Source organism: Oncorhynchus nerka, linkage group LG26 (genome assembly GCF_034236695.1).
Source record: "Oncorhynchus nerka isolate Pitt River linkage group LG26, Oner_Uvic_2.0, whole genome shotgun sequence".
Lineage (NCBI taxonomy): Eukaryota > Metazoa > Chordata > Actinopteri > Salmoniformes > Salmonidae > Oncorhynchus > Oncorhynchus nerka.
In genome coordinates this window covers 1,080,696-1,108,309 of record NC_088421.1, presented here as the reverse complement: position 1 = coordinate 1,108,309, position 27,614 = coordinate 1,080,696, and the positions used below count along the sequence as shown (strand labels likewise).

The 27,614-nt window shown below is 41.3% G+C and overlaps 1 protein-coding gene across 3 annotated transcripts; it reads right to left on the bottom strand.

Moving 5' to 3' along the window:
• Window positions 1-1,537: 1,537 nt before the first annotated feature.
• nme4 (NME/NM23 nucleoside diphosphate kinase 4) lies at window positions 1,538-26,523 on the bottom strand. 3 transcript variants are annotated; one of them, XM_029635223.2, is made up of 6 exons: window positions 26,295-26,522; window positions 16,872-17,002; window positions 15,526-15,627; window positions 2,690-2,802; window positions 2,303-2,465; window positions 1,538-1,671 (listed from the first exon to the last, which is right to left on the bottom strand). In XM_029635223.2, exons 1-5 carry the CDS (start codon window positions 26,449-26,451, stop codon window positions 2,345-2,347), a joined length of 624 nt encoding a protein of 207 aa, XP_029491083.1. In that variant the 5' UTR covers window positions 26,452-26,522; the 3' UTR covers window positions 1,538-1,671; window positions 2,303-2,344. The 3 variants fall into 3 exon arrangements, with proteins under 3 accessions (XP_029491083.1, XP_029491085.1, XP_064867149.1); XM_029635225.2 differs by having other exon boundaries at window positions 1,538-1,634; XM_065011077.1 differs by lacking the exon at window positions 1,538-1,671 and having other exon boundaries at window positions 2,361-2,484; window positions 26,295-26,523.
• Window positions 26,524-27,614: the final 1,091 nt, after the last annotated feature.

Here is a 27,614-nt window from a genome sequence, read left to right as displayed (position 1 = left end):
TATGACATAAGTTCTCATGCAGACTGTAATAGCAGTATAGAGCATGACAACAGGATGAACAGTCCTTATGGCAAATGTTGTGTTCTATAGCTGATATATATTTTTGTTCACCTTTATTTAACCAGGTAGGCTAGTTGAGAACAAGTTCTCATTTGCAACTGCGACCTGGCCAAGATAACGCAAAGCAGTTCGACACATACAACAACAGTTACACATGGAATAAACAAACATTCAGTAGAAAGTCTATATACAGTATGTGCAAATGAGGTAGGATAAGGGAGGTAAGGCAATAAATGGGCCATGGTGGCGAAGTAATTACAATATAGCAATTAAACACTGGAATGGTAGATGTGCAGAAGATGAATATGCAAGTAGAGATAATGGGGTGCAAAGGAGCAAGATAAATACAGTATGGGGATGAGGTAGTTTGATGGGCTTTTTACAGGGGCAGTGATCTGTGAGCTGCTCTGACAGCTGGTGAGGGAGATATGAGTTTCCGGCTTCAGTGATTTTTGCAGTTCGTTCCAGTCATTGGCAGCAGAGAACTGGAAGGAGAGGCGGCCAAAGGAAGAATTGGCTAAGAGGGTGACCAGTGAGATGTGCGTGCTATGGATGGATGCTGCTATGGTGACCAGTGAGCTGAGAAGGCGGGGCTTTACTTGGCAGAGACTTGTAGATGACCTGGAGCCAGTGGGTTTGGCGAGTATGAAGCGAGGGCCAGCCAACGAGAGCATACAGGTCGCAGCGGTGGGTAGTATATGGGGCCTTGGTGACAAAACGGATGGCACTGTGATCGACTGCATCCAATTTGTTGAGTAGAGTGTTGGAGGCTATTTTGTAAATGACATCACCGAAGTCGAGGATCGGTAGGATGGTCAATTTTACTACGGTATGTTTGGCAGCATGAGTGAAGGATGCTTTGTTGCGAAATAGGAAGCTGATTCTAGATTGAATTTTGGATTGGAGATGCTTAATGTGAGTCTAGAAGGAGAGTTTAGTCTAACCAGACACCCAGGTATTTGTAGTTGTCCACATATTCTAAGTCAGAACCGTCCAGAGTAGTGATGCTGGACGGGCGGGCAGGTGCGGGCAGCGATTGGTTGAAGAGCATGCATTTAGTTTTACTTGCATTTAAGAGCAGTTTGAGGCCATGGAAGGAGCATTGTATGGCATTGAAGCTTGCCTGGAGGGTTGTTAACAGTGTCCAAAGAAGGGCCAAAGTTATACAGAATGGTGTCGTCTGCTTAGAGGTGGACACCTACAGTAATGTTACCCTGTTTGTTTTATGATTCTTTTACATTCTTAACCTTAAATAATCTGCAAGATCAGACCATTTTTTGCAAGGTAGCCACACATGCAGAGCACGTTACCCAACTGCATAAGGTTAGTCTGAATACAAACCACTGAGAAGTGCGTAAGAAAGGTCGTACATTTCCTACTTCTGAATCGGCTCCTAAGTGACTTTCCTACTCATCATTATGCATTTTCTGAATCATGGCAGCATTAGTATCACGTTTTAGGAAAGACCCAGACAGTGTCGAAGTAACAAAAGTTTATTACTATAACAGGGGCAGGCAAAGGTCAGTAATCCAGTGTGGTGGGACAAGGTACAGGACGGCGGGCAGGCTCCGGGTCTGGGCAGGCAGAATGGTCAAAACCAGAAAACAGGAACTTTAGAAAAGACAGGAGCAAGGGTGAAAACGCTGTTAGGCTTGACAAACAAAACGAACTGGCAACAAACAGAACACAGGTATAAATACACAGGGGATAATGAGGGGAGACACTTGGGGGGTGGAGACAAGCACAAAGACAGGTGAAACAGATCAGGGTGTGACAATTTGGATGGGTTCAGAAACATCTCTGCTCATTTAGAAAGAAAAAGATTCCAGACACCATTTAGTTACTATTAGATAACACATCCCGTAATACACAAAAAACGAATTGCAAATGCAGCCAATGAGTTTGTAGAGTTGCAAACTTGAAGTCATTAGGTCCAAGCGATATGGCACCAAATAATAACTACACTAGTAGATTTCTTCAAATGGAGGGACTAAATACATAGTGCTTTTATGTCTAAATGGTCAAATGGATATTCATTAAATCAGCCTCAAATAAACTAATGATGTGTTATATGGATCATTTGATCTTAAATCCCAAAACGTATGGCGAGGACGATACATTACTGTATAAGAGTAGGCAAGGGGCTCTTGGGTATTGGAGCCTCCCACGATGGAGAAGGCTGAGTATGGCAAGCAGGACACAGAGTTAGGTATGGTGCCACTGTTCCTGATGGTCATTCTACCTTGTTCACGCTCTCTTTCAATCTCTGCCTTTCATCTCTTTCTCAAAGCTGGTAGGTGCTATTGTGGTCATAGCAGTCCCAATCCATCAGTTCCTTTCGATGAAACCACAGCTGGATCTCCCTCTGAGCCCCCTCTACTGAATCACTGGCATGGACCACATTTCTGGAAAATAAATACAAACCTACGTTCATTAAAGTCCAGTTTAGTATTTTGCATTGAAATTATGCACCCAATTTCAAAACACTTTCACAAATGATCAATTTCATGTTTATATATAAATTTGTTTTTATCCCTCAATTATTTAAATATTTGTTTAAAAGGGTATTGTGCAAATTATTGTAAAGTGAAAGATCTTTTAATTTGAGTCTTTATTTATTGTTGTTCACCTGCTGATGTGAATGCTGAAATCCCCCCGGACAGTGCCTGCTTGGGCCTCAGATGGGTTGGTGTCTCCTACCATGATCCGGGATGTCCGGACCACATTATGACCCTCCCACACCTGGACAACAAGAATGGATGTAGTGCTTACCAGGATTAGGGAAATCCAATCTTAAATCAGTCAATTCAGCAAATGAATTGAAAGTCAGATATACACAAGTGGTTAGGTGTTTTGGAATTTAACAGATACAGTGCCTTCAGAAAGTATGCACACCCCTTGACTTTTTCCACGTTTTGTTATGTTACAGCATGGATATAAAATGGATTACATTTAGATTATGGGATATTGTGTGTAGGCAAGTGACAAAATAATGTCAAAGTGGAATTTTGTTTTACAAATGAATAAAAAATGAAAATCTGAAATGTCTTGAGTCAATAAGTATTCAACCACTTTGTATGGCAAGCCAGAATACGTCAGGAGTTCATCCATAATTGCGTGCAATAATAGTATTTAACATGATTTTTTAAACGACTACCTCATCTCTGTACACCACTCAATTACATTGTAGTTACTCCACAATACTAATAAAAATATTCCAAAACATGCTTTCACGCTCGTCATAATGATTGGACCAAGATGCAGCGTGGTGTTTCCATCCTTTATTTTGGAAATAAACTTCAAAGAACAAAACGAACAAACGAAACATGAAGCTAATAATAATGCTCACTGGCAACTATATCTAGACAAGATCCCACAAAGCACAATGGGAAAATGGCTACCTAAATATGATCCCCAATCAGAGACAATGATAAACCGCTGCCTCTGTTTGGGAACGATACTAGGCCAGCATAGACATATAATTCACCTAGATAACCCACCCTTAAATCACACCCCGACCTAACCAACATAGAGAATAAAAGCTCTATATGGTCAGGGCGTGACACATGCATCCTGTTTGCAACAAGGCACTTCAAGTAATATTGCAATAAGTGTGGCAAAGCAATTTACTTTTTGTTCTGAACTCAGCGTGTTATGTTCGGGGGCAAATCCAATACATTACTGAGCACCACTCTCCATATTTTCAAGCATAGTGGTGGGTGCATCATGTTATGGGTATGCTTGTATTCGTTAAGGACTGGGGAGTTTCAGGTTTTTCAGACAAAATCCATTATTTGACCCATTTAGAGACTTACTCAGAAAGACAGCTGTAATCGCTACCAAAGGTGCTTCTACAAAGTATTGACTCAGGGGTGTGAATACTTATGGGTCATTCTATGGAAATGGTGGCTTTTTGAACAGCCAACTTTTTTTTTTTAAGTAAAAAAAAAAAAGCTAAATCAAAAACTTAACCAGATAATAGTTAAGCGCTTAACATTGTAAATCAACAAATGACAGCTTAACATTTTTTTATTTTTACTACATTACATTTAAAAAAAATGCTTGTGCTGCCTTTTTGTCACTGGTGTTACCTACATTTTAGATAACAATTCGGGCTTTCTAGAATGTCATTTCAGTCTTTAATTTGTATACAGTGCCTTGCGAAAGTATTCGGCCCCCTTGAACTTTGCGACCTTTTGCCACATTTCAGGCTTCAAACATAAAGATATAAAACTGTATTTTTTTGTGAAGAATCAACAACAAGTGGGACACAATCATGAAGTGGAAGACATTTATTGAATATTTAAAAATTGTTTAACAAATTAAAAACTGAAAAATTGGGCATGCAAAATTATTCAGCCCCTTTTACTTTCAGTGCAGCAAACTCTCTCCAGAAGTTCAGTGAGGATCTCTGAATGATCTAATGTTGACCTAAATGACTAATGATGATAAATACAATCCACCTGTGTGTAATCAAGTCTCTGTATAAATGCACCTGCACTGTGATAGTCTCAGAGGTCCGTTAAAAGCGCAGAGAGCATCATGAAGAACAAGGAACACACCAGGCAGGTCCGAGATACTGTTGTGAAGAAGTTTAAAGCCGGATTTGGATACAAAAATATTTCCCAAGCTTTAAACATCCCAAGGAGCACTGTGCAAGCGATAATATTGAAATGGAAGGAGTATCAGACCACTGCAAATCTACCAAGACCTGGCCGTCCCTCTAAACTTTCAGCTCATACAAGGAGAAGACTGATCAGAGATGCAGCCAAGAGGCCCATGATCACTCTGGATGAACTGCAGAGATCTACAGCTGAGGTGGGACACTCTGTCCATAGGACAACAATCAGTCGTATATTGCACAAATCTGGCCTTTATGGAAGAGTGGCAAGAAGAAAGCCATTTCTTAAAGATATCCGTTTAAAGTTTGCCACAAGCCACCTGGGAGACACACCAAACATGTGGAAGAAGGTGCTCTGGTCAGATGAAACCAAAATTGAACTTTTTGGCAACAATGCAAAACGTTATGTTTGGCGTAAAAGCAACACAGCTCATCACCCTGAACACACCATCCCCACTGTCAAACATGGTGGTGGCAGCATCATGGTTTGGGGCTGCTCTTCTTCAGCAGGGACAGGGAAGATGGTTAAAATTGATGGGAAGATGAATGGAGCCAAATACAGGTCCATTCAGGAAGAAAACCTGATGGAGTCTGCAAAAGACCTGAGACTGGGACGGAGATTTGTCTTCCAACAAGACAATGATCCAAAACATAAAGCAAAATCTACAATGGAATGGTTCAAAAATAAACATATCCAGGTGTTAGAATGGCCAAGTCAAAGTCCAGACCTGAATCCAATCGAGAATCTGTGGAAAGAACTGAAAACTGCTGTTCACAAATGCTCTCCATCCAACCTCACTGAGCTCGAGCTGTTTTGCAAGGAGGAATGGGAAAAAATTTCAGTCTCTCGATGTGCAAAACTGATAGAGACATACCCCAAGCGACTTACAGCTGTAATCGCAGCAAAAGGTGGCGCTACAAAGTATTAACTTAAGGGGGCTGAATAATTTTGCACGCCCAATTTTTCAGTTTTTGATTTGTTAAAAAAGTTTGAAATATCCAATAAATGTCATTCCACTTCATGATTGTGTCCCACTTGTTGTTGATTCTTCACAAACAAATACAGTTTTATATCTTTATGTTAGAAGCCTGAAATGTGGCAAAAGGTCGCAAAGTTCAAGGGGGCCGAATACTTTCGCAAGGCACTGTATATAATCAAAGACAGTATTGTCATGAACCTTTGCTAAGAAATGGTTTAAATCCTCTAAATCCCTTAAGTAAGTCTGGTGTTTTTGTTTAAGGGAGGCTGCTCTGCGGTGTGGGTCAGCATCCCTGCGCTGTCTGTTGAGTCTTTGCTTTTCAGCAGCACCTAATTTCGCCATATCTATTGTGGTATCCCAGGAGGTCTACCCCGGGGGATGGTAATAGAGGGGAGGGTACGTGAGGCCACGTTTGCTCCCTCTGCTGGGAATACCGGAGCTAGGCACCCCGACACGGACAGCTAAGTGAAGGTAATTAGAGGAAGGTGCCAACCAGCCGTGGAGGCACGATGGCACACCGCAAAAGAGAAGGGTGAGAGGGACACCAGTTAAGAAATAGAAGGAAGACCAAGCAAAACCTAAGTTATTTCTCTGATATATTTGTTTTCTGTCTTAGTAAAGTTGTTTTGTGGACTAAAGCCTCTGTGTCAATCTCTGCACGCTCCACCCAACAGTTTACCACACAATCAAAAGGAAAGCCATATTATGTGATTACAATATTGAAACAGTAATAAACTGCTAAAATAACGCAAGCAGCTCGGCTTTGTTTGACAGCTTATGACCATCCATCTTCCTCACATTCCAAAGGTTTTCAATGGGGTTCAGGTCTGGAGATTGTGTTGGCCATGACAGGGTCTTGATCTGGTGGTCCTCCATCCACACCTTGATTGAACTGACTGTGTGGCATGGAGCATTGTCCTGCTAGAAAGACCAATCCTCAGAGTTTGGGAACATTGTCAGAGCAGAAGGAAGCGAGTTTTCTTCCAGGACAACCTTGTACGTGGTTTGATTCATGTGTTCTTCACAAAGACAAATCTGCCCGATTCCAGCCTTGCTGAAAGCACCCCCAGATCATCACCGATCCTCGGGTGGGGGTCTCCCACCCACTGTGTAATTTTGGATATATGTTGTCTGTAGTTTATAGATGAAAACAAACACCTTTTTTTTTACTCAACCACATACCTAGAAATAGTAAAACCAGAGAAACTACTAATTTTGCAGTGGTCTCTTCATTTTTTCCAGAGCTGTATTTATATATAGAGATAACCTAAAAGTGTGGTTCTCAAAACAGGTGGGGCTTCACCACACCTGCCCTGAATGATGGGTCTCCACTGTCTCCGAATCTCGCTCACCTGCTGCCCAATGTGCATATTTTCCTAGATATTGAAAGCATGTACAATTACACACGCTCTCAGTGTGTAGCCTACTCCAAGTAGGCCAGAGTTGAGTGATATGACTGCTTGGATTAACAACGACAGTGTGTTATATAGACTTATTTAGGAAAAATCAAGGACATGACTTAAAAAATGGCAGAGTAATATTTATTTTTAAATCCATGAGCAGTCAAAATGACTGCTTTAGCGGTTCTAGAGTTAACCAATTGATATTGTGTCATCATGTTTTACACTACACTAACATCATCAATCTGAGGTAAAAAATAGATACCCTTACCCTGCCCGAGGTGTTGGAAGAGGCTGTATTGGGATGAGGATTCATCAACATGTTTGATGTTTGTGGTGCACTCACTCAACACTTTTTTTGTGATAAATTAGTGTATTGTCTTCAAGTTTGATAAGGTAAGCGAATGCATGTATTCCCATAAATGTAGCCCATACATACATTCATTCTTTGTAGCAATTAGATCTTTCATTGCTTTAAACTAGTAGTTGTAGTTCATATTGATTATGTGCTGTTCCTTCTCTCTTTCTAGAAGCAATCAGTTACAAGGCAATTTGAGCAATACAGAAAGCACAAACCACCGCATTTAACCACAGGAAGGTGACTGGAAATATGGCCGAATGCAAACAATCCAGTTATGCCCTCCGCAAGGCAATCAAACAGGCATAAACGTCAGTTCAGAGACAAAGTGGAGTCTCAATTCAACGTCTCAGACTCCGTATGTGGCAGGGACTCCAGACATGTACGTATTACAAAGGGAAAACCAGCCACGTCGCAGATATCAAAATCTTGCTCCCAGAAAAGCTAAACACTTTCTTTGACCGCTTTAAGGATAACACAGTGCCACCGATGCGGGCCGCTCCCGAGGACAGTGAGCTCCGTGGCCCTAGCCGCATCCTCAGGGCATGCGCAGACCAGCTGGTTGGAGTGTTTACCGCAGCGGTGTAGCCACGGCCTACCCAGTTTGATCTCAGGCCTACCGCCCAAAAGTTATTATTATTATTCAATGTACATTTTTATATGTATTTATTTTATTACATTTTTAAAAGAAACGCATGTGCGATTTGTTTTTTTTATGGGTAATTTTAATAGAACGTAACAAAGAAATAGTCCGCGACTATCAAGTTGGCTTCCGACTATTGGTTCCATTTAAAATAAAATCATACGGTGGTTTACCTGAACAACGTCACGTGGATAAACTTTGTAGTGTATAAGCTAGCAAGCTCTACCACGCTAGCTTACTCAAATTGACTTACCAGGTAAGGTAATTTAGTAGTTCTAGCAATGGCAAACCAAATGTCAATCGCTAGGTTTTTCAAAAAAAGACATCTGGAGGAAAAAGAGTGTGTGTCAGAAAATAATTTGGATCAAACTACCGATAGCTTCCAGAATGAGACATTAATAGGTGGCGCCAGGATAGAAACAACCATAATCGCCATCACAACTGCCAACGCCACGTTGAGCCAGGCATGCTTGCCTACCCCACCGTCTCCTCTCGTTCTTGATGCTGCGGGCGGGGTGAACATGCAGTAGGTCCACCGACAGATTTGTCTGCCGTTGATGAACCAGTACGATAAATGGCAAATCACGCTGCGTCTCTTCAAGGTGGTATGACCAGTTTGTGTGGGTTGAGTATAGTAAAGCAAAATATGCAATTTATTGTACGTTTTGTAGGCACTTTCCTGGGGCAAATGTCGCATTCAGATTTGTACGCGATGGATTTAAAAACTGGAAACTCAAAAGAAATTCTTGCTGCAAACACGAGAATAGCAAATTACATGCTAGTGCCCTTGCAAAATTTGAATCCTACAAGGAGACCCATGGGCCTAGAAGTCGTGGGACTGAGTTGAACCAAATACATGGTGATGCAAACATGGATTTTATAGAAAGAAACCGTGCACATGTTAAAGTGGTCATAGATATTGTTCTAATGTATGCAAAGCAGGATATTCCACCCAGAGGGCATAGAGAAACCGAAGAGGCAATCAACAAAGGTAACTTTTTAGAAATCTTCAATTTCATCTCAAAGTATGACTCAGAAATACAAAACAGGCTTAATGAGCTACCTCGCAATGCCACGCTTATGAGCCCCAAGTTTTTGGAGAGTGCAGCATCATTGTTACTGTGCAGGATAAAAGATGAAGTACATTCTGCACCTTCCACGTATTTTGCCATACTAGCAGATCAATATGAAGATCAATCTAAACGAGAACTTATTGCTGTGTGCATCTGATATATTCATGCTGGAATGATTAAAGAAAGAGCTGTTGGGTTTATGGAAACCGCTGATTTGTCTGCACAAGGAATTTCGTGGAAAATACTTGAAGTGTTGCAACCCCTGGAGTTGGATCCCACTCTGTGTGTGGGTTTTTGTTTCGATGGCATGAACATTTAAGAAAGCGGTATATGTGCATTGCAACTCCCAACGTTTGAATTTGGTTCTGTGCACCGTGGCATAATTGCCGGGACGTCAGTACTTTTTTTGAGACAGTAAACCAGTTACAAACATGTATGTGTGACCGATGTGAAATGGCTAGCTATTTAGCGGTGGTGCGCGCTAATAGCGTTTAATAGCGTTTCGAGACCATGAAGTAGTGGTTCCCCTTGCTCTGCAAGGGCCGTGGCTTTTGTGGAGTGATGGGTAACGATGCTTCGTGGGTGACTGTTGTTGATGTGTGCAGAGGGTCCCTGGTTCGAGCCCAGGTTGGGGTGAGGAGAGGGACGGAAGCTATACTGTTACATTGATGCTGTTGACCCGGATCACTGGTTGCTGCGGAAAGGAGGTCAGAAGGGGGGGTGAGTGTGACCGATGTGAAATGGCTAGCTAGTTAGCGGTGGTGCGTGCTAATAGCGTTTTGATCGGTGACGTCACTCGCTCTGAGACCTTGAAGTAGTGGTTCCCCTTGCTCTGCAAGGGCCGTGGCTTTTGTAACGATGCTTCGTGGGTGACTGTTGTTGATGTGTGCAGAGGGTCCCTGGTTCGAGCCCAGGTTGGGGCGAGGAGAGGGACAGAAGCTATATTGTTACATATGAATGGATTCCACAGACATGTTCAATTCATAGAAGTACAGAAAGAGTTGCATCCCGATAGACCAGGTATCGAGCTAGAAAGATCCACGGATGTATTTTGGAGTTCAAAATCAGGGTCAGTGAATAAAGTGCTGTCACTGCTAGATGTCATTTTAGAGGTTCTTGCAGATTTTTCAGAGGCTAGTGGACAAACCAAATTAGAAGCCAATGCCCTCTTACAACAAATCCAGAACAGGACGTTTTAATTCTTGTTAGTCACGTTTAGTAAATTGTTTGACACCAGTGATTTTGCTACGAAGGGATTACAAAGCTCTACATTATCTGTGATGGACTGTATTGGTTTAATTGAAATCCTCAAAAGCAGCTTTTCTATGTCCAGAGATAACTCAGGGGGAGACTTTGATAAAGTTCTCAAGCTAACTGAAGAGATGATGATTAAGCATGATATTAGTAATTGGGATGTGAGCGCATCATAGCAGTGAAAACTGCCTGTAAAATTGGCAGACAGTGTAGTCACAGCTTCATTAGGGAAAACATCCAGCATCAAAGAGTGCCAGTGACCTGAGGCAACTTTGGAACAATATTCTAGACAGATTACGGAGTTAAACTCAAGATTTCAAGAAGACACATATGGGATCATGCAAGTGGCAGCCTCCTTTTCCAAAGAATCCCAAACCTGCGGCCTTAAAGAGCAGCTGGAGAACACATGCGATCATTATGCAATATAAATTGAGGATGCTGAATTCACTGTTTTTACTCAGCAGTTGAGTCGCAAAATGAGTGTACTTGACAGCTGCCCCGATGATATTTTCCCTAATTTAAACTCTCTGTTAATTAAGGACCATTGTCGCACTTCCAATGACATCATGCAGTGTGGAGAGACTTTTCTCAACAACAAGGATAAAAAATCGTCTTCGCACATTAATGACAAGCGCCCGGCTGAACCACTTCAGTTTGCTGTCTTTTGAGCATGAACTGACAGATACATTGGATTATGATGAGATCATCACCATATTCAACTCAAAGTCTCGCCATCTGCGCCTCGTGATGTAGGTCACGCCTTATGATACGTCTACTAAAGGTAAGGTACCTTTTTATAGTACTACTGCCCGCTGTGGTATAAATTGTAACATCAAATAAAGACTTGTTTTCCCATCAAGTTTAAAGTGTGCCATGAAGATGAGTTTTATGTTGTTGGCAACTGGTCTAAAGTTACTGTCTTATTTGAATATGCTGGGATAGGTCATGATTTGTATATGTAACGAGGTTGCTCCAAGTACTGTGCACTAGTATAAAACGATTGTATTACGAAATAGTATGTAGTGCACATCGCAAAATAAATGTTATAAACAAGTAGAAAAAATGCCTATCCAAATTGTTCTAGGCCATCCCAAAAATAAATTCTACCTACACCCCTGGTTTACGGATATATTCAATCTCCCCTACCCCAGTCTACTGCCCCCACTTGCTTGTTCCTGTACCCAAGAAAGCAAAGATAACTGAACTAAATGACTATCGCCCCGTAGCACTCCTGTCTTCATGAAGTGCTTTACTAGTAAAGGATCATATCACCTACACCCTAGATCCACTGCAATTTGCATACCGGCCCAATAGATGATGCAATCGCCATCGCACTGCAAACTGCACTATCCCATCTGGACAAGAGGAATACCTATGTAAGAATGCTGTTCATTGACTACAGCTAAGCCTTCAACACCATAGTACCCTCCAAGCTCATCATTAAGCTCAGGGTCCTGGATCCAAACCCCGCCCTGTGCAACTGGGTCCTGGACTTCCTGACGGGCCGCCCCCAGGTGGTGAAGATAGGCAACAACACCTACACTACACTGATCATCAACACAGGGGTCCCACAAGGGTGCGTGCTCAGGCCCCTCCTGTACTCCCTGTTCACACGCATGCCTCCAATTCAACCATCAAGTTAGCAGACAACACAACAGTGGTAGGTCTGAGTACCAACATCGACGAGACAGCCTACAGGGAGGAGGTGAGGGTACTGGTGGAGTGGTGCCAGGCAAATAACCACTCCTTCAATGTCAACAATATCAAGGAGCTGATCGTGGACTTCAGGAGACAGCAGAGGGACTACGCCCCCATCCACATCGACGGGGCCGCAGAAAAGCTTGAAGTTCCTCGGCATACACATCCCTGACAATCTGAAATAGTCCACCCACACAGACAGTGTTGTGAAGAAGGTGCAACAGCGCCTCTTCAACCTCAGGAGGCTAAAGACATTTGGCTTGGCACCTAAGACCCGCACAAACTTTTACAGGTGCACCATTGAGAGCATCCTGTCAGGCTGTATCACTGCCTGGTACGACAACTGCTCCGTCTGCAACCGCAGGGCTATCCAAAGGGTGGTGCGGTCTGCCCAACGCATCACCGGGGCCACACTGACTGCCCTCCAGGACATCTACAGCCCCCGGTGTCACAGGAAGGCCAAGGAGATCATCAAGGACCTCAGCCACCTGAGCCACGACCTGAGCCACAACCTGTTCACCCGCTATCATCCAGAAGGCAGGGTCAGTACAGGTGCATAAAAGCTGGGACCGAGAGACTGAAAAACAGTTTCTATTTCAAGGCATCAGACTGTTAAATAACCATCACTAGCTGGGTTCCACCCGGTTATGCAATCTTGCATCTTACAGGCTGCTGCCCTATGCACATAGACATGGAACACTGGCCACTTTAATAATGGAATACTGGTCACTTTAATAATGTTTATATACTGTTCAACGCATTTCATATGTATATACTGTATTCTAGTCAAGACCATTATATTCAACTATTGCTGTACATATAGTATTCTATCCTATGTACACTACCATTCAAAAGTTTGGGATCACTTAGAAATGTCCTTGTTTTCGAAAAAAAAAAAAAATTGTCTATTAAAATAAATTCAAATTGATCAGAAATACAGTGTAGACATGATTAATGTTGTAAATGACCTTTGTAGCTGGAAACGGCTGATTTTTTGTATGGACTATCTGTATAGGCGAACAGAGGCCCATTATCAGCAACCATCATTCCTGTGATCCAATGGCACAAGTTAGCTAATCCAAGTTTATAATTTTAAAAGGCTAATTGATCATAAGAAAACCCTTTGGCAATTATGTTAGCACAGCTGAAAACTGTTGTACTGATTAAAGAAGCAATAAAACGGTCCTTCCTGAGACTTGTGGAGCATCAACATTTGTGGGTTTGGTTACAGGCTCAAAATGACCAGAAACAAATATCTATCTTCTGAAATTCATCAGTCTATTCTTGTTCTGAGAAATTATGGCTATTCCTTGCGAGAAATTGCCAAGAAACTGAAGATCTCGTAGAACGCTGTGTACAGTCATGGCCAAAAGTTTTGAGAATGACACAAATATTAATTTTCACAAAGTCTGCTGCCTCAGTTTGTATGATGGCAATTTGCATATACTCCAGCATGTTATGAAGAGTGATTAGATGAATTGCAATTAATTGCAAAGTCCCTCTTTGCCATGCAAATGAACTGAATCCCCCAAAAACATTACCACTGCATTTCAGCCCTGCCACAAAAGGACCAGCTGACATCATGCCAGTGATTCTCTCGTTAACACAGGTGTGAGTGTTGACGAGGACAAGGCTGGAGATCACTCTGTCATGCTGATTGAGTTCGAATAACAGACTGGAAGCTTCAAAAGGAGGTTGGTGCTTGGAATCATTGTTCTTCGTCTGTCAACCATGGTTACCTGCAAGGAAACACGTGCCGTAATCATTGCTTTGCACAAAAAGGGCTTAACAGGCAATGATATTGCTGGCAGTAAGATTGCACCTAAATCAACCATTTATCGGATCATCAAGGTCTTCAAGGAGAGCGGTTCAATTGTTGTGAAGGGTGCCCAAGAAAGTCCAGCAAGTGCCAGGACCATCTCCTAAGGTTGATTCAGCTGCGTGATCGGGGCACCACCAGTACAGAGCTTGCTCAGGAATGTCAGCAGGCAGGTGTGAGTGCATCGGCACGCACAATGAGGCAAAGACTTTTGCAGGATGGCCTGGTGTAAAGAAGGGCAGCAATGAAGCCACTTCTCTCCAGGAAAAACATCAGAGACAGACTGATATTCTGACCTAGAAGGAGAGTGATGGAGTGTTGCATCAGATGACCTAGCCTCCACAATCACCCGACCTCAACCCAAATGAGATGGTTTGGGATGAGTAGGACCACAAAGTGAAGAAAAAGCAGCCAACAAGTGCTCAGCATATTTGTATTACAAATATCTTATAACACTGTCACTGTAAAACTCCTTCAAGGGTTTTGGAAAGCATTCCAGGTGAAGCTGGTTGAGAGAATACCAAAAGTGTGCAAAGCTGTCATCAAGGAAAATGTTAGCTACTTTGAAGAATCTAAAAGATTAAATGTATTTTGATTTGTTTAACACTTTTTTTGGTTACTACATGATTCCATATGTGTTATTTCATATTTTTGATGTCTTCACTATTATTCTTCAATGTAGAAAATAGTAAAAATAAAGAGAACCCTGGAATTACTAGGTGTGTCCAATCTTTTGACTGGTACTCTATGTAAAACAATTGTTATTTATATTTACAATCCCTTTCATCCAAACAGATTACCCATTTACCTAGCTCATCATGGGGCGGCAGGGTAGCCTAGTGGTTAGAGCGTTGGACTAGTAACCAGAAGGTTGCAAGTTCAAATCCCCGAGCTGACAAGGTACAAATCTGTCGTTCTGCCCCTGAACAGGCAGTTAACCCACTGTTCCTAAGAATTTGTTCTTAACTGACTTGCCTAGTAAAATAAAATATAAAATAAAAATGGTTTATCAATTTGTAAATTACAGTGCATAGAGAATGGTGTTATTTCTATCAGGGAAAAATATGTTATTCCACCACTGGAACCGACAGGTGTTTGAATTATGTCAAGGCCAGAATATGATATATCTGTAGACACACCTCTGCCACACCTTCATTTCTCTCATCTCTACCCTAAACAAATAGGTAGCTGGCACATGCGTTACCTCGTGCCTAATTTTAAGGTCAGAACATAAAAAAAGTGCATAAAAAAGGATTCAAGTTCATTTTACGCTCATGTAATCTGGGCCTGAATTCCCCCCTAATTGAATAATGGTACAGTAGGTAGCCCAGGTGGTTCAAGTCTTGGGCTAGGCAGCGAAAAAGTTAACTGAACTGGCAAATGGAGGACTACTGGTCTCAGATCATACACATCACTGACAGTCTGAAATGGTCCACCCACTACCGTTGATCAAGGTACATGAGCAAGGGCGTTAACAGCTTATTCTAGCGGTTATTCTCTAGACCTTCCAGGTGTCCAACTCTTAGAGGATGCCCAGACTGATCAGTGAAGTGAGAAAACAATGAAACTGAGCAATTCAAGATTGGATTACCAGGCTATACAAAGGCAGGAACTCTCACCATAACAACTATGGGACCAGAGGTCATGTAGTACTGGAGACTGGGGTAAAAGGGCTTCCTCCTTAACTCCTGGTAGTGCTGAGAGAGCAGCTCCTCTGATGCCTGAAGGAAAGAAAGCCAACATTGTTTTAACCTTTATTTTAGTCTGGTATTTACAGTGACTTCATTAAGTATTCATACCCTTGACTTATTCAACATTGTGTTGTGTTAGAGCCTGCATTCAACATTTAAAATCTACACAGATTTTCAAGTAGATTTAAGTCAAAACAGTGAACATTCACTGTCTGCTTGGTATGCAACTCCAGTGTATATTTAGCCTTGTGTTTTAGGTTATTGTCCTGCTGAAAGGGGAATTCATATCCCAGTGTCTGTTGGAAAGCAGACTGAATCAAGTTTCTCACAGGATTTTGCCTGTGTTTTAGCTCCAGTCCATTTATTTTCTTCCCACCAAAAACTCCCTAGTCCTTGCTGATGACAAGCATACCCATACCTACCACCAAATATGAAGAGTGGTACTCAGTGATGTGTTGTTTGCCCCAAACATAATGCTTTGCATTCAAGACAAAAAGTGAATTGCTTTGCCACATTTTTTGCAGTATTACTTTAGTGCCTTGTTGCAAACAGGATGCATGTTTTAGAATATGTTTATTGTGTACAGGCTTCCTTCTTTTCACTCTGTCAATTAGGTTAGTATTGTGGAGTAACTACAATGTTGTTGATCCATCCTTAGTTTTCTCTGATCACAGTCATTACATTCTTCAACGGTTTTAAAGTCTTCATTGGCCTCATGGTGAAATCCCTGAGCTGTTTCCTTCCTGTCGGGCGACTGAGTTAGAAAAGACACCGGTATCTTTGTAGTGACTGGGTGTATTGATACACCGTGCTCAAAGGGATATTCAATATCTGCTTCTTTTTTTGTTTTACCTATCTAACAATAGGTGCCCTTCTTTGTGAGGCACTGGAAAACATCCCTGGTCTTTGTGGTTGAATCTGTGTCCATGCAATTTATGTGACTTGTTAAGCAAATTTTTACTCCTGAACTTAGGGGTTGCCATAACAAAGGGGTTGAATACTTGATTCGACTCCTTTAATTTGTGAAAATTTCTAAAAACTAAATTCCAGTTTGACAATTTTATATTCAGGCTGTAATGACAAAATATGGATAAAGTCAAGGTGTATGAATACTGAATGAACAAGCACAGTCCAAGTTCCAATTGTCGGATCAGAGTGCAAGTTGAAGCTACTATCATATTGCTTATTTTCATACTACTTATACCTATCCAGATCTACACAAATACCTAGGAGGCAGGGGCTTTGGGGTTCATTTGGAATTGGCCATCTCTCACCTGCAGCATCTTCATGCCCACCAGTTTGAAGCCTCTCTGCTCAAAGCGTTGCATTATCTGTCCCACAAGGCGGCGCTGGACCCCATCTGGTTTCACTGCAATAAGAGTACGTTCTCTCACACCAGGGATCCCTATACACGGATAGAAGAAAAACTCTTACACATATGCTCTGAAGGGCAGTCCCAGACACAGATTACGCCTAATCCTAGACTAAAAAGCACTTTCAATGGATATTCTCGATTTAACTGGCTTTTCAGTCTCTGGGACACCGCCCCTTAAACTTTTAGCAACAGGCATGCCAACTGTGGATGTTTAATTTCAGACATCAATTTCCTGTGTTTGAGGGGTGCAAAATTCACTTGGTACTTAAATCTCACTGGATTGATGGCTTTTATTTCACCCTTTCAACTCTTTCCTACTCTTGCTTGTGCAATTATTTTCCCCCCGTTTACGTTACGACTGCGGGAACTTTTGCAATGACCTATCATTTTAATTACCTATCATTTTAATAATAATGGCACCGGAGGGGATGGCTGTCGCTTTACGAGCTCCTAACCAACTGTGCCATTTTGCATTGTTTGTAACTTATTTTGGACATAAAGTTGCTGCTTACCGTCTCTTATGACCGAAAAGAGCTTCTGGAAATCAGAACAGCGATTACTCACCTCAAACTGAACAAAGATTTTTTTCTTTAATGAGTCCGACGCGAAGGACATAATGCTTTCCGGAGAACAGACCCAAATCCCTGTCATTCATGTGAAGAAAAGGCGGAGATACCAAGGGAGAATGTCAGGGTCCCTGTTAGGATTCGTAGGTAAGTGAGTAAATCGCCATTACCATCGGTTCTATAGGCCAACGTGCAATCAGTGGAAAACAAACTTGATGATCTACGGTTGAGACTATCCTACCAACAGGACATTAAAAACTGTAATATCTTATGTTTCACCGAGTCGTGGCTGAACAACGACACGGATAATATAGAGCTGGCTGTGTTTCCCGTGTATCGGCAGGACAGAGAAGCTACATATGGTAATACGAGTGTCTATTTGTCAATAACTCCTTTTGCGTGATGTCTAATATTAAAGAAGTCTTGAGGTATTGCTCGCCTGAGGTAGAGTACCTCATGATAAGATGTAGACGACACTATCTACCAAGACAGTTCTAATCTATATTATTCGTATCCATCTATTTACCAGAACAAACCAATGCTGGCACTAAGACCCCACTCAACGAGCTGTATATGGCCACAAGAAAATGCTCATCCAGAAGCGGCACTGTTAAGTGGCCTGGGACTTTAATGCAGGCAAACTTAAATCCGTTTGACCTAATTTTTACGACCATGTCACGTCCAACCAGAGGAAAAAAAAACCACCTTTACTCCAGAGATGCATACAAAGCTCTCCCTTGCCCTCCATTTGGCAAATCTGACCATAAAAATCCCCTCCTGATTCCTGCTTACAAGCAAAAACTAAAGCCGGAAGAACCAGTGACTCGCTCAATATGGAAGTGGTCCGATGATGCGGATGCTACGCTACAGGACTGTTTTGCTAGCACAGACTCGAATATGTTCTGTGATTCATCCAACGGCATTGAGGAGTATACCACCTCAGTCAGCAACTTCATCAATAAGTGCATTGACGACGTCATCCCCACAGTGACCGTACGTACATATCCCAACCAGAAGCCATGAATTACAGGCAACATCCGCACCGAGCTAAACGCTAGAGCTGCCGCTTCCAAGGAGCGGGGCATTAATCTGGACGCTTATAAAAAAATCCCACTATGCCTTAGAACGAACCATCAAAACAGGCAAAGCGCCAATACAGGACTAAGATTGAATCCTACTACACCGGCTCTGATGCTCGTCGGATGTGGCAGGGCTTGCAAACTATTACTGACTACAAAAGGAAACCCAGCCACTAGCTGTCCAGTAACACGAGCCAAACAGACGAGCTAAATGCCTTTTATGCTCGCTTCGAGGTAAGAACGTTGACCTGTTTAAAGGTCTTGCTCTCATCGGCTATGGAGAACAGCTGATGCTCTCATGCATTCCTCAGTGTTGCTTGCCTAGAAGCGAGCATAAAAGGCATTTAGCTCATCTGGTAGGCTCGTGTGACTGGGCACAAGAGAAGGGAAAAGGTGTGAGAAGGAATTATGCACTACATGCTGTTTGCAGTGGCTGCTATGAAAGGGAACTGTGGTTGCAGGTTGTGTATTCATTCCACCAATTCTGTTAAAACGTTTGTTAAATGGAACAAAACTGGGATAAACATACCTGAATTTGAACAATAGAAACTCTCGTTTGCAACTGTTTGGACTAATGATTACACTACGTCAGTACTGAATGTGTCACTGTCACCTTGATTACAAGCCTACTAGAAAGTGTGTGCCCTCAGGCCTGGAGGGAAGCAAAAGTAATTCCGCTACTCAAGAACAGTAAAGCCCCCTTTACTAGCTCAAATAGCCTACCAATCAGCCTGTTAGTAGTAAACATTTGGAAATATATATATATATATTTTACAGTAAACAAATTGACAGCAGACTTTCATTACGCTTATAGGGAAGGACATTCAACAAGCTCCGCAGTTACACAAATGACTGATGATTGGCTGAGAGAGAATGATGATAAAAATATTGTGGGGGCTGTTTTGTTAGACTTCAGTGTGGCTTTTGACATTATCGATCATAGCCTGCTATTGGAAAAACGTACGTGTTATGGCTTTACACCCCCTGCTATATTGTGGATAAAGAGTTACCCTGTCTAACAGAACACAGAGGGTGTTCTTTAATGGAAGCCTCTCCAACATAGAATCCAACATAGAATCAGGAATTCCCCAGGGCAGCTGTCTAGGCCCCTTACTTTTTTCAATCTTTACTGATGACATGCCACTGGCCTTGAGTAAAGCCAGTGTGGCTATGTATGCAGATGACTCAACACTATACACGTCAGCTACTACAGCGAGTTAAATCTCTGCAACACTTAATAACAAAGAGCTGCAGTTAGTTTCAGAATGGGTGGCAAAGAATAAGTTAGTCCTAAATATTAAAAATAAAAATAAAAGCATTGTATTTGGGACAAATCAATCAGTAAACCATAAACCTCAACTAAATCTTGTACTAAATAAATGTGGAAATGGAGCAAGTTGAGGTGACTAAACTGCTTGGAGTAACCCATGATTATAAACTGTCATGGTCAAAACATGTTGATGTCGGTCCATAATAAAGCGCCGCACTACCTTCTTAACAGCGCTATCAACAAGGCAGGTCCTACAGACTCTAGTTATGTTGTACCTGGACTACTGTTCAGTCGTGTGGTCAGGTGCCACAAAGAGGGACTTTGGGAAATTACAATTGGCTCAGAACAGGGCAGCACGGCTGGCCCTTAAATGTACATGGAGAGCTAACATTAATAATATGCATGTAAATCTCTCATGGCTCAAAGTGGAGGAGAGATTGACATCATTACCTGTTTTTGTAAGAAGTGTTGACATGCTGATTGCACCGAGGTGTCTGTTTAAACTACTAGCACACAGCTCGGACATGACCCCACAAGTCTCTTCACAGTCTCAAAGTCCAGAACAGACTATGGGAGGTGCACAATACTACATAGACCCATGGCTACATGGAACTCTATTCCACAAAAAGTAACTACACCTTATGGAACAGCGGGGACTGTGAAGAGACCCACACAGGGACAGACACACATACACAAAAGACACACACTCTACACACGGATGTTGCACTGTAAATATGTGGTGTTAGAATGGTGGCCTGAGTGAACACACAATGTGTTATGAAATATGTCATGTAGTATTTTAAACTGTATGTAACTGTCTTATGTTGCTGGACCCCAGGAACCAATGGGGATACATAATACAAATACTCACCACGTTATGCATTCAGTACTAGATTCATTCTCTGATTGGATGGACAACACGTCAGTTCATGCTGCAAGAGCTCTGATAGGTTGGAGGACGTCTTCTGGAAGTTGTCATAATTTCTGTGTAAGTCTTTGGAAGGGGGTGAGAACCATGAGCCTCCTAGGTTTTGCATTGAAGTCAATGTACCCAGAGGGTGACGGAAACTAGCTGTCCTCCGACTACACCATGGTGCTACCCCAGTGAGTGCTGTTGAGGCTACTGTAGACCTTCATAGCAAAGCAATGAGTTTTAATCAATTTGGTGACCTGAATATATTTATAGTTTTATATAAAAAGGAATACTTTAATATTACACAATTTTTATGAAATTCACTGAGGATGGTCCTCCCCTTCCTCCTCTGAGGAGCCTCCACTGGTCTGGATATCTTACCATTTTAAAAATTGTTTGTTTCAATATCTGTGTTTTCACATGTACATGGATTGTTTTTCATCTTATGCTACCCAAATATAAGAAACACATTTTTCTAAACTAATCCAATCTGTAAGTGGTTGGATTAATAACTAACTGTTAGTGAGATAGTCGTTCCAGTTCACATGGTGTAGGTAGTTGAAATATTCATGTGTAAACATACTGAATTGTAACTGGATGCATTTTACTGCGCTATGATTGGATAACCACCCAGGTGGTGAGGTCATCTTCGGTTGATCATGGTATGAGACAGACATGGCAGTTATAGCTAGCTAATAAAGAGCTACGTTTAAAAATATCCTGTCATACTGCATTTTATTATTTTGTACCAAGCGTGCAAAACAAGAAGTCTCTTCGTGTACTTGATTTTCTTCCATACTCTGACAGGCATTCTAAATGCAAGCTGTGAGTGACGTAAAAGTGTTGGATATCTTCCTGCAAGCAATATTCAAATAAGGGTGTACACCCTTAACTCAAAGGAAGTAAGCTGAAAAAGAAATGTACTCTGCTGTAGTTGATTGTTAATTCAAAAATTCACAGAAAAAGTATAAAATGGCAAGGGATTTGATTAAAAACGACACAGAAAATAAATGGTAAATGGAGTTAAATTGAAGCAACTGAGTGAAAGAGAGTGACCCGGCCTTACATATGTTACTGGTATGTGACTCACTGACACCATCCCCAATTAGAAGGGAATAAAGCAGCCCAAGAGTTAACACACACACAGGAGAAGATGAACATGAGGGTAAACACGTAACAAAAATATAAACACGTAAAGTGTTAGTCCCATGTTTCATGAACTGAAATAAAAGATTCCAGAGATTTCCCCATACGCACATAAAGCTTATTTCTCTCAAATGTTATGCACAAATGTGTTTAGATCCCTGTTAGTGAGCATTTCTCATTTTCCAAGATAGTCCATCCAACTGACATGTGTGGCATATCAAGAAGCTTATTAAACAGCATAATCATTACACAGGTGAACCTTGTGCTGGGGACAATAAAAGGCCACTCTAAAATGTGAAGTTTTGTCAACACAATGCCACAGATGTCTCTTGTTTTTCAGGAATGTCCACCAGAGCTGAAAATGTAATGTTAATTTCTTTACCATAAGCCACCTCCAATGTCGTTTTAGAGAATTTGGCAGTACACCCAACCGGCCTCACAGGCCACGGTAACCATGCCATCCCAGGACCTCCACATCCGGCTTCTTCACCTGCGGGATCATCTGAGACCATCCACCTGGAAGGCCGATGAAACTGTGGGTTTGCACAATAGAAGAATTTCTGCACAATCTGTCAGAAACCGTCTCAAGGAAGCTCATCGTCCTCACCAGGGTCTTGACCTGACTGCAGTTCGGCGTCGTAACCAAATTCAGTGGGCAAATGCTCACCTTCGAAGGCCACTGGGACGCTGGAGAAGTGTGCTCTTCATGGATGAACCCCGGTTTCAACTGTACCAGGCAGATGGAGACAGCGTAGCGTGTATGGCATTGTGGGAGTGAGCAGTTTGTTGATGTCAACGTTGTGAACAGAGTGCCCCATGGTGGGGTTATGGTATGGGCAGACATAAGCTACGGCCAACAAACACAATTGCATTTTATCGATGGCAATTTGAATGCACAGAGATACCGCGGAGAGATCCTGAGGCCCATTGTTGTGCCATTCATCCACTGCCATCACCTCATGTTTCAGCATGACAATGCACTGCCCCATGTTGCAAGGATCTGTACACAATTCCTGGAAGTTGAAAATGTCCCAGTTCAGTGGCCTACATACTCACCAGACATGTCTCCCATTGAGCATATGTGGGATGGTCTGGATTGGCTCGTACGACAGCGTGTTCCAGTTCTCCCAAATATCTAGCAAATTTGCACAGCCATTGAAGAAGAGTGGGACAACATTCCACAGGGTACAATCAATAGCCTGATCAACCCTATGCGAAAAAGACCTGTCGCTGCATGAGGCAAATGGTGGTCACACCAGATACTGACTGGTTTTCTGATCCACACCCCTACTTTTTTTTTTAAGGTAACTGTGACCAACAGATGCATATCTGTATTTCAAGTCATGTGAAATCCATAGCCTAGGGACTAATGAATGCATTTCAATTGACTGATTTCCTTATATGAACTGTAATTCAATAAAACCATTGAAATTGTTGCATGTTGCATTTATATATATTTTTTATGTACATTGGTATGGTTCTTTAATGCACAGAAACAGAGGAGATAAATACACTGGCCTGAATAGATATTTTCAAAGTATGATAGTGTGATATGGGATATAACAACAAGAATAATGTCAAGGACTGTATATTATACAAATAGTAGGCTATTGCACAGAAACATACAAGAGCAAAGACTTATCACTGCAGACAATATCAGTAACATAACAGGAATGAGGACTTCATAGAATATGGCTACTCTATAAACTGCAATGATATCAACAGCTTACTTTGTAGTTACGCAACCCATGCACATATGTCTACCCACACTCACAGACTGGAATAATACTGTTCAGCTACAGGCAATATTTACTCCCTTGGAGAGCATGGGTCAGGGTGGCTAGCCAATCAGGGCTAGTGTGTGCAATGGGTTGAGACACACAGCTATTGTCTGATTGGCTGAAACTATGAGGTGGAGGAGATATTAATTCGTCATGTGAGGGGGAGAAAGGGTGAGGATGGGTTAGAGTCAGACTGCACGGCTCCAGAAAGCAAATAAACAAATGCTCACACAAACGGTGAGCGTCACACAAACATATAGCGAGCGTCCTGTTGCGCCCTCAGCAGGGGGATTTTGTAACAGAGTTGGACATTTATTTTATTTAGTGTAATTTTAACTCCAAAATTATCAACACCATGACCAGAGTAGTTATATCACAAAATGGGGGTGGGAACATAAAAAAAAAAAAAATAGTGTTACATTTCACTCCATAGGATTTTAATTAATTCTTGAAATTTTACGGTGTTGATTTCAGGAATCCTTAAACTGAAATTTTCCAGGAATTTTGCAACCCTAATCAGGACAAAGGACCCATGTTTAGCACCAGGTATAAACATGTCTTTAAAATCACTGTCACCCTTTGTCTAAGAGGGAATTTCCTCTTGACCTAATGGTTTCTGGTGAATACCGGATTTAGTGTTCAGATCCCACCTATGACAGGCAGCATTTCATTCCAAAAGTGTCTCCCTCGCCACAAACCTTCATTCACACCACTTTAAGACAATTGCATAGGTGTGGGAAGAAGTGCCACCTAGTTTAGGCCTGTGTAGCCTAACTATTTTACAGATGATCATGTCTCAAATATAGGCTATCTGCCATTCCAATAACCAGACCCAGCCACTTTGTTTGGTAGGCTAAGATGGGGCTTGGGAAGTAATCACTCAAATTCATAGGCACAGCTACGGATGCAAAGATTGACAGTCTATGAGATTGGAATTATTATTTTTAAATAGCCTGAATGAATATGTGAAATGCTAAAAACTTCTAATCTGTATTTTGGCAAGGAATAAAAGTGTATAGTTAATCTATGTGCATAGTGACAACCAAATAAAAGACAGAGTGCCGTGTGTGCGAGCGAGAGAGGCAAGGTAGAATTGTGCTTCTGTTTGTAAACCTCACCCTATCAAGTAGCCTATAATTCAGTTGAAATGTATGACCCACTGCCCTAGTTACAGTAGCCTACTTCTTAAACAGGTCTGTTCCTCGTGGTTTAAAAAAGTACTAGGTCACGATCACCTATCAAAATGTGACCACTGTGAAACAAAATGACCCTACACCACAAGTGTCCAATCTATCTGATCAAATATGATTTGATCCAAAACAGGGTTACTATTTTAGCTATTGCCTGCCTTTACCAATGAGTGATACACTTTTAATTTGTAGAAAGTAGACCGAGATAATGACCTAACGATTCACTAAACATATTGAATTAAGAGCATTTGAAGGCACAACCCACCTGTCCCTGACTTTTCCTAAATGTGTGTATTTTACATTCTACCAGAACTTTGGGATAAATATAATACAAATACATTGATGATTTTTACCTCAAAGCGTCAAAATGACCATACGTATATACAAACAGTAGAATAGCCAGGACAACCAGTACCAACAGCAACCAGTCTAATAAATCCATTTACTATACACAATCACAAAGAAATCCATTAAGATTCTGTTTAGGAAGGTCATAAAAACATGATACCTAGACAATTTATTTCAAAAGAACAGAAAAGCATGTTTTGAGTTTTATAGATTTATCCATTCTGTGCTTAGTAGCTGAGGCTATACGGCTGCGTCATGAAATCAACTTTAGCAGACATGACATGCTTATATTCCCCTGCTCTGCCACAGTCAACACATACAGTATATATTTTACAGTAGGAATATAATGGAAGAAACAGAATAAAATAAAGGATATTTTTCACAAATGGCTATAGCTGATTGTCAACAGTATTTTGAAAATGAGTCCACACACACAATTTTGTTCATTTTGACACGACTAGGTTCATTAGAAACATCTGAATCTACTCTTAGGGTATAGCAATAGGGAATAGCAATCACAACTTCTGGCCTGCATGGACCTCTGGAGGATTATTAGAAAAAGTGCTGTTTGGTAAACTCTGTTCCCTTTTTGTCAATGCACACTGAGCTGGTCATCAGTCTCTTCATTCTCAATTTGACATTTGATAATATTGTCACCCATCAGACTATTGTACATTTTTGTCTTTAGACCACATCTATTATAAGGGTTAAATTAGTTTCAATATAGTTTAGGTGTAGTTTGGATGGGCAACTAGCTGGGCAGGCAACTGTTGTCCTAGAGTCAGAAAATACACTATAGTAATTTTAGAATTTACAGTCTATGCACTGCGGGATCAATCTATTTATTTAATATGGCATATTTGCACAATTGAAAGATCAACGGTCAGAATTACCATTATGAGCTTTCTAGTAGTGTTAATCACTTCTCTGTGCAAGCCTAACAAAAACATATGACTAGCCTACTTGTACACTACTATAGTATGATAGCCTATAGTACTTACAATGGTATAGCCTACATAGGCTACTAACCTGATATGGTACTGTATCCAGTGCATCGATGTCCAAGGAGGAGAAAAAATGCGAACTCAGGGATATAACTTTTACTCGCTGGTAGAACTCCCCAACCCCGACAGTAAGGACTCGGCAGGATAAGGTTTTTCAGCGCACACCTTTGAAATAGAACCATTATTTCAACAAACCAAAGTTATAATCGACTTGTGATATTCTTCAACATATGTACCTGTTGAAGTCAGTAATGCTCCTTTAAAAGAAATCACGAGTCCCACCCCCATAATTTTAGAAAGGTAGCATAAGGTACATGTTTAACCCTAAATATGCTGGTTTTAGGTCTACAGTGGCACGACCAACATATATTGGTTTTCAGTGTGCCTGGCCCCTAGTAAGGCCCACATACAGTGCATTCGGAAAGTATTCAGACCCCTTGACTTATTCCACATTTTGCCACGTTACAGCCTTATTATAAAACAGAATTAACCTATTTAGACGCTTTGCTATGAAACCCGAAATTGAGCTCAGGTGCATCCAAAAAATGTCCCCAAGAACATAGTGGAACCACCAAGATTCTTCCTAGAGCTGGCCATCAGGCCAAACTGAGCAATCAGGGGAGAAGGGAAGGGAAGTGACCAAGAACCCGATGGTCACTGACAGAACTCCTTTGTCATTATGGGGTATTGTGTGTAGATTGATGAGGGGGAAATTTTTTTTAATCAATTTTAGAATAAGGCTGTAACGTAACATTTGGAAAAAGTAGAGGGTTCTGAATACTTTCTGAATGCACTGTACCTATTTAAAAAGATACCCATTGAAGATGCATGTCATTGGCCTACATCCTCAACTGTTACCAGATTTTTTTTTCTGACACTTATTTGGTTGAATAAAAAACTAAAATACATTAATGCTTGGTTTCGGGCCTTATTTTTAATAACAATTAAGTGTTGGAGTCAGACTCTAGATTAAGATTAAAGGGCAATTTTGTTCTAAAAGAAGACAAACCAATATTAGGCGTATAATACTAGTTTCGTTTCATTATCATCATCGTTAAAATAATAGCTATAAAAAAACGATTTTAGAAAGTCATCTTTTTTTAAACGAAATGAACTACACTAGAATTAGGGCTTCACCTAGACTTGTAGGCTAAAAGTTCCAAACTGTTGGCAAGTGCAGGGAGCAGAACTCCCATGGTTAAATTATTAAAATTGCCCTCGAGTCCCATCCACCCCTTTGGAAGCTAAACAAACACGTAAGCTCATGTTAACAAACAAAGAGTGGGTCATTTACCTGAAAGAGAAGACAAAATTGGAGCAAGTAAAAAGACAAAGTCTAGGGTCA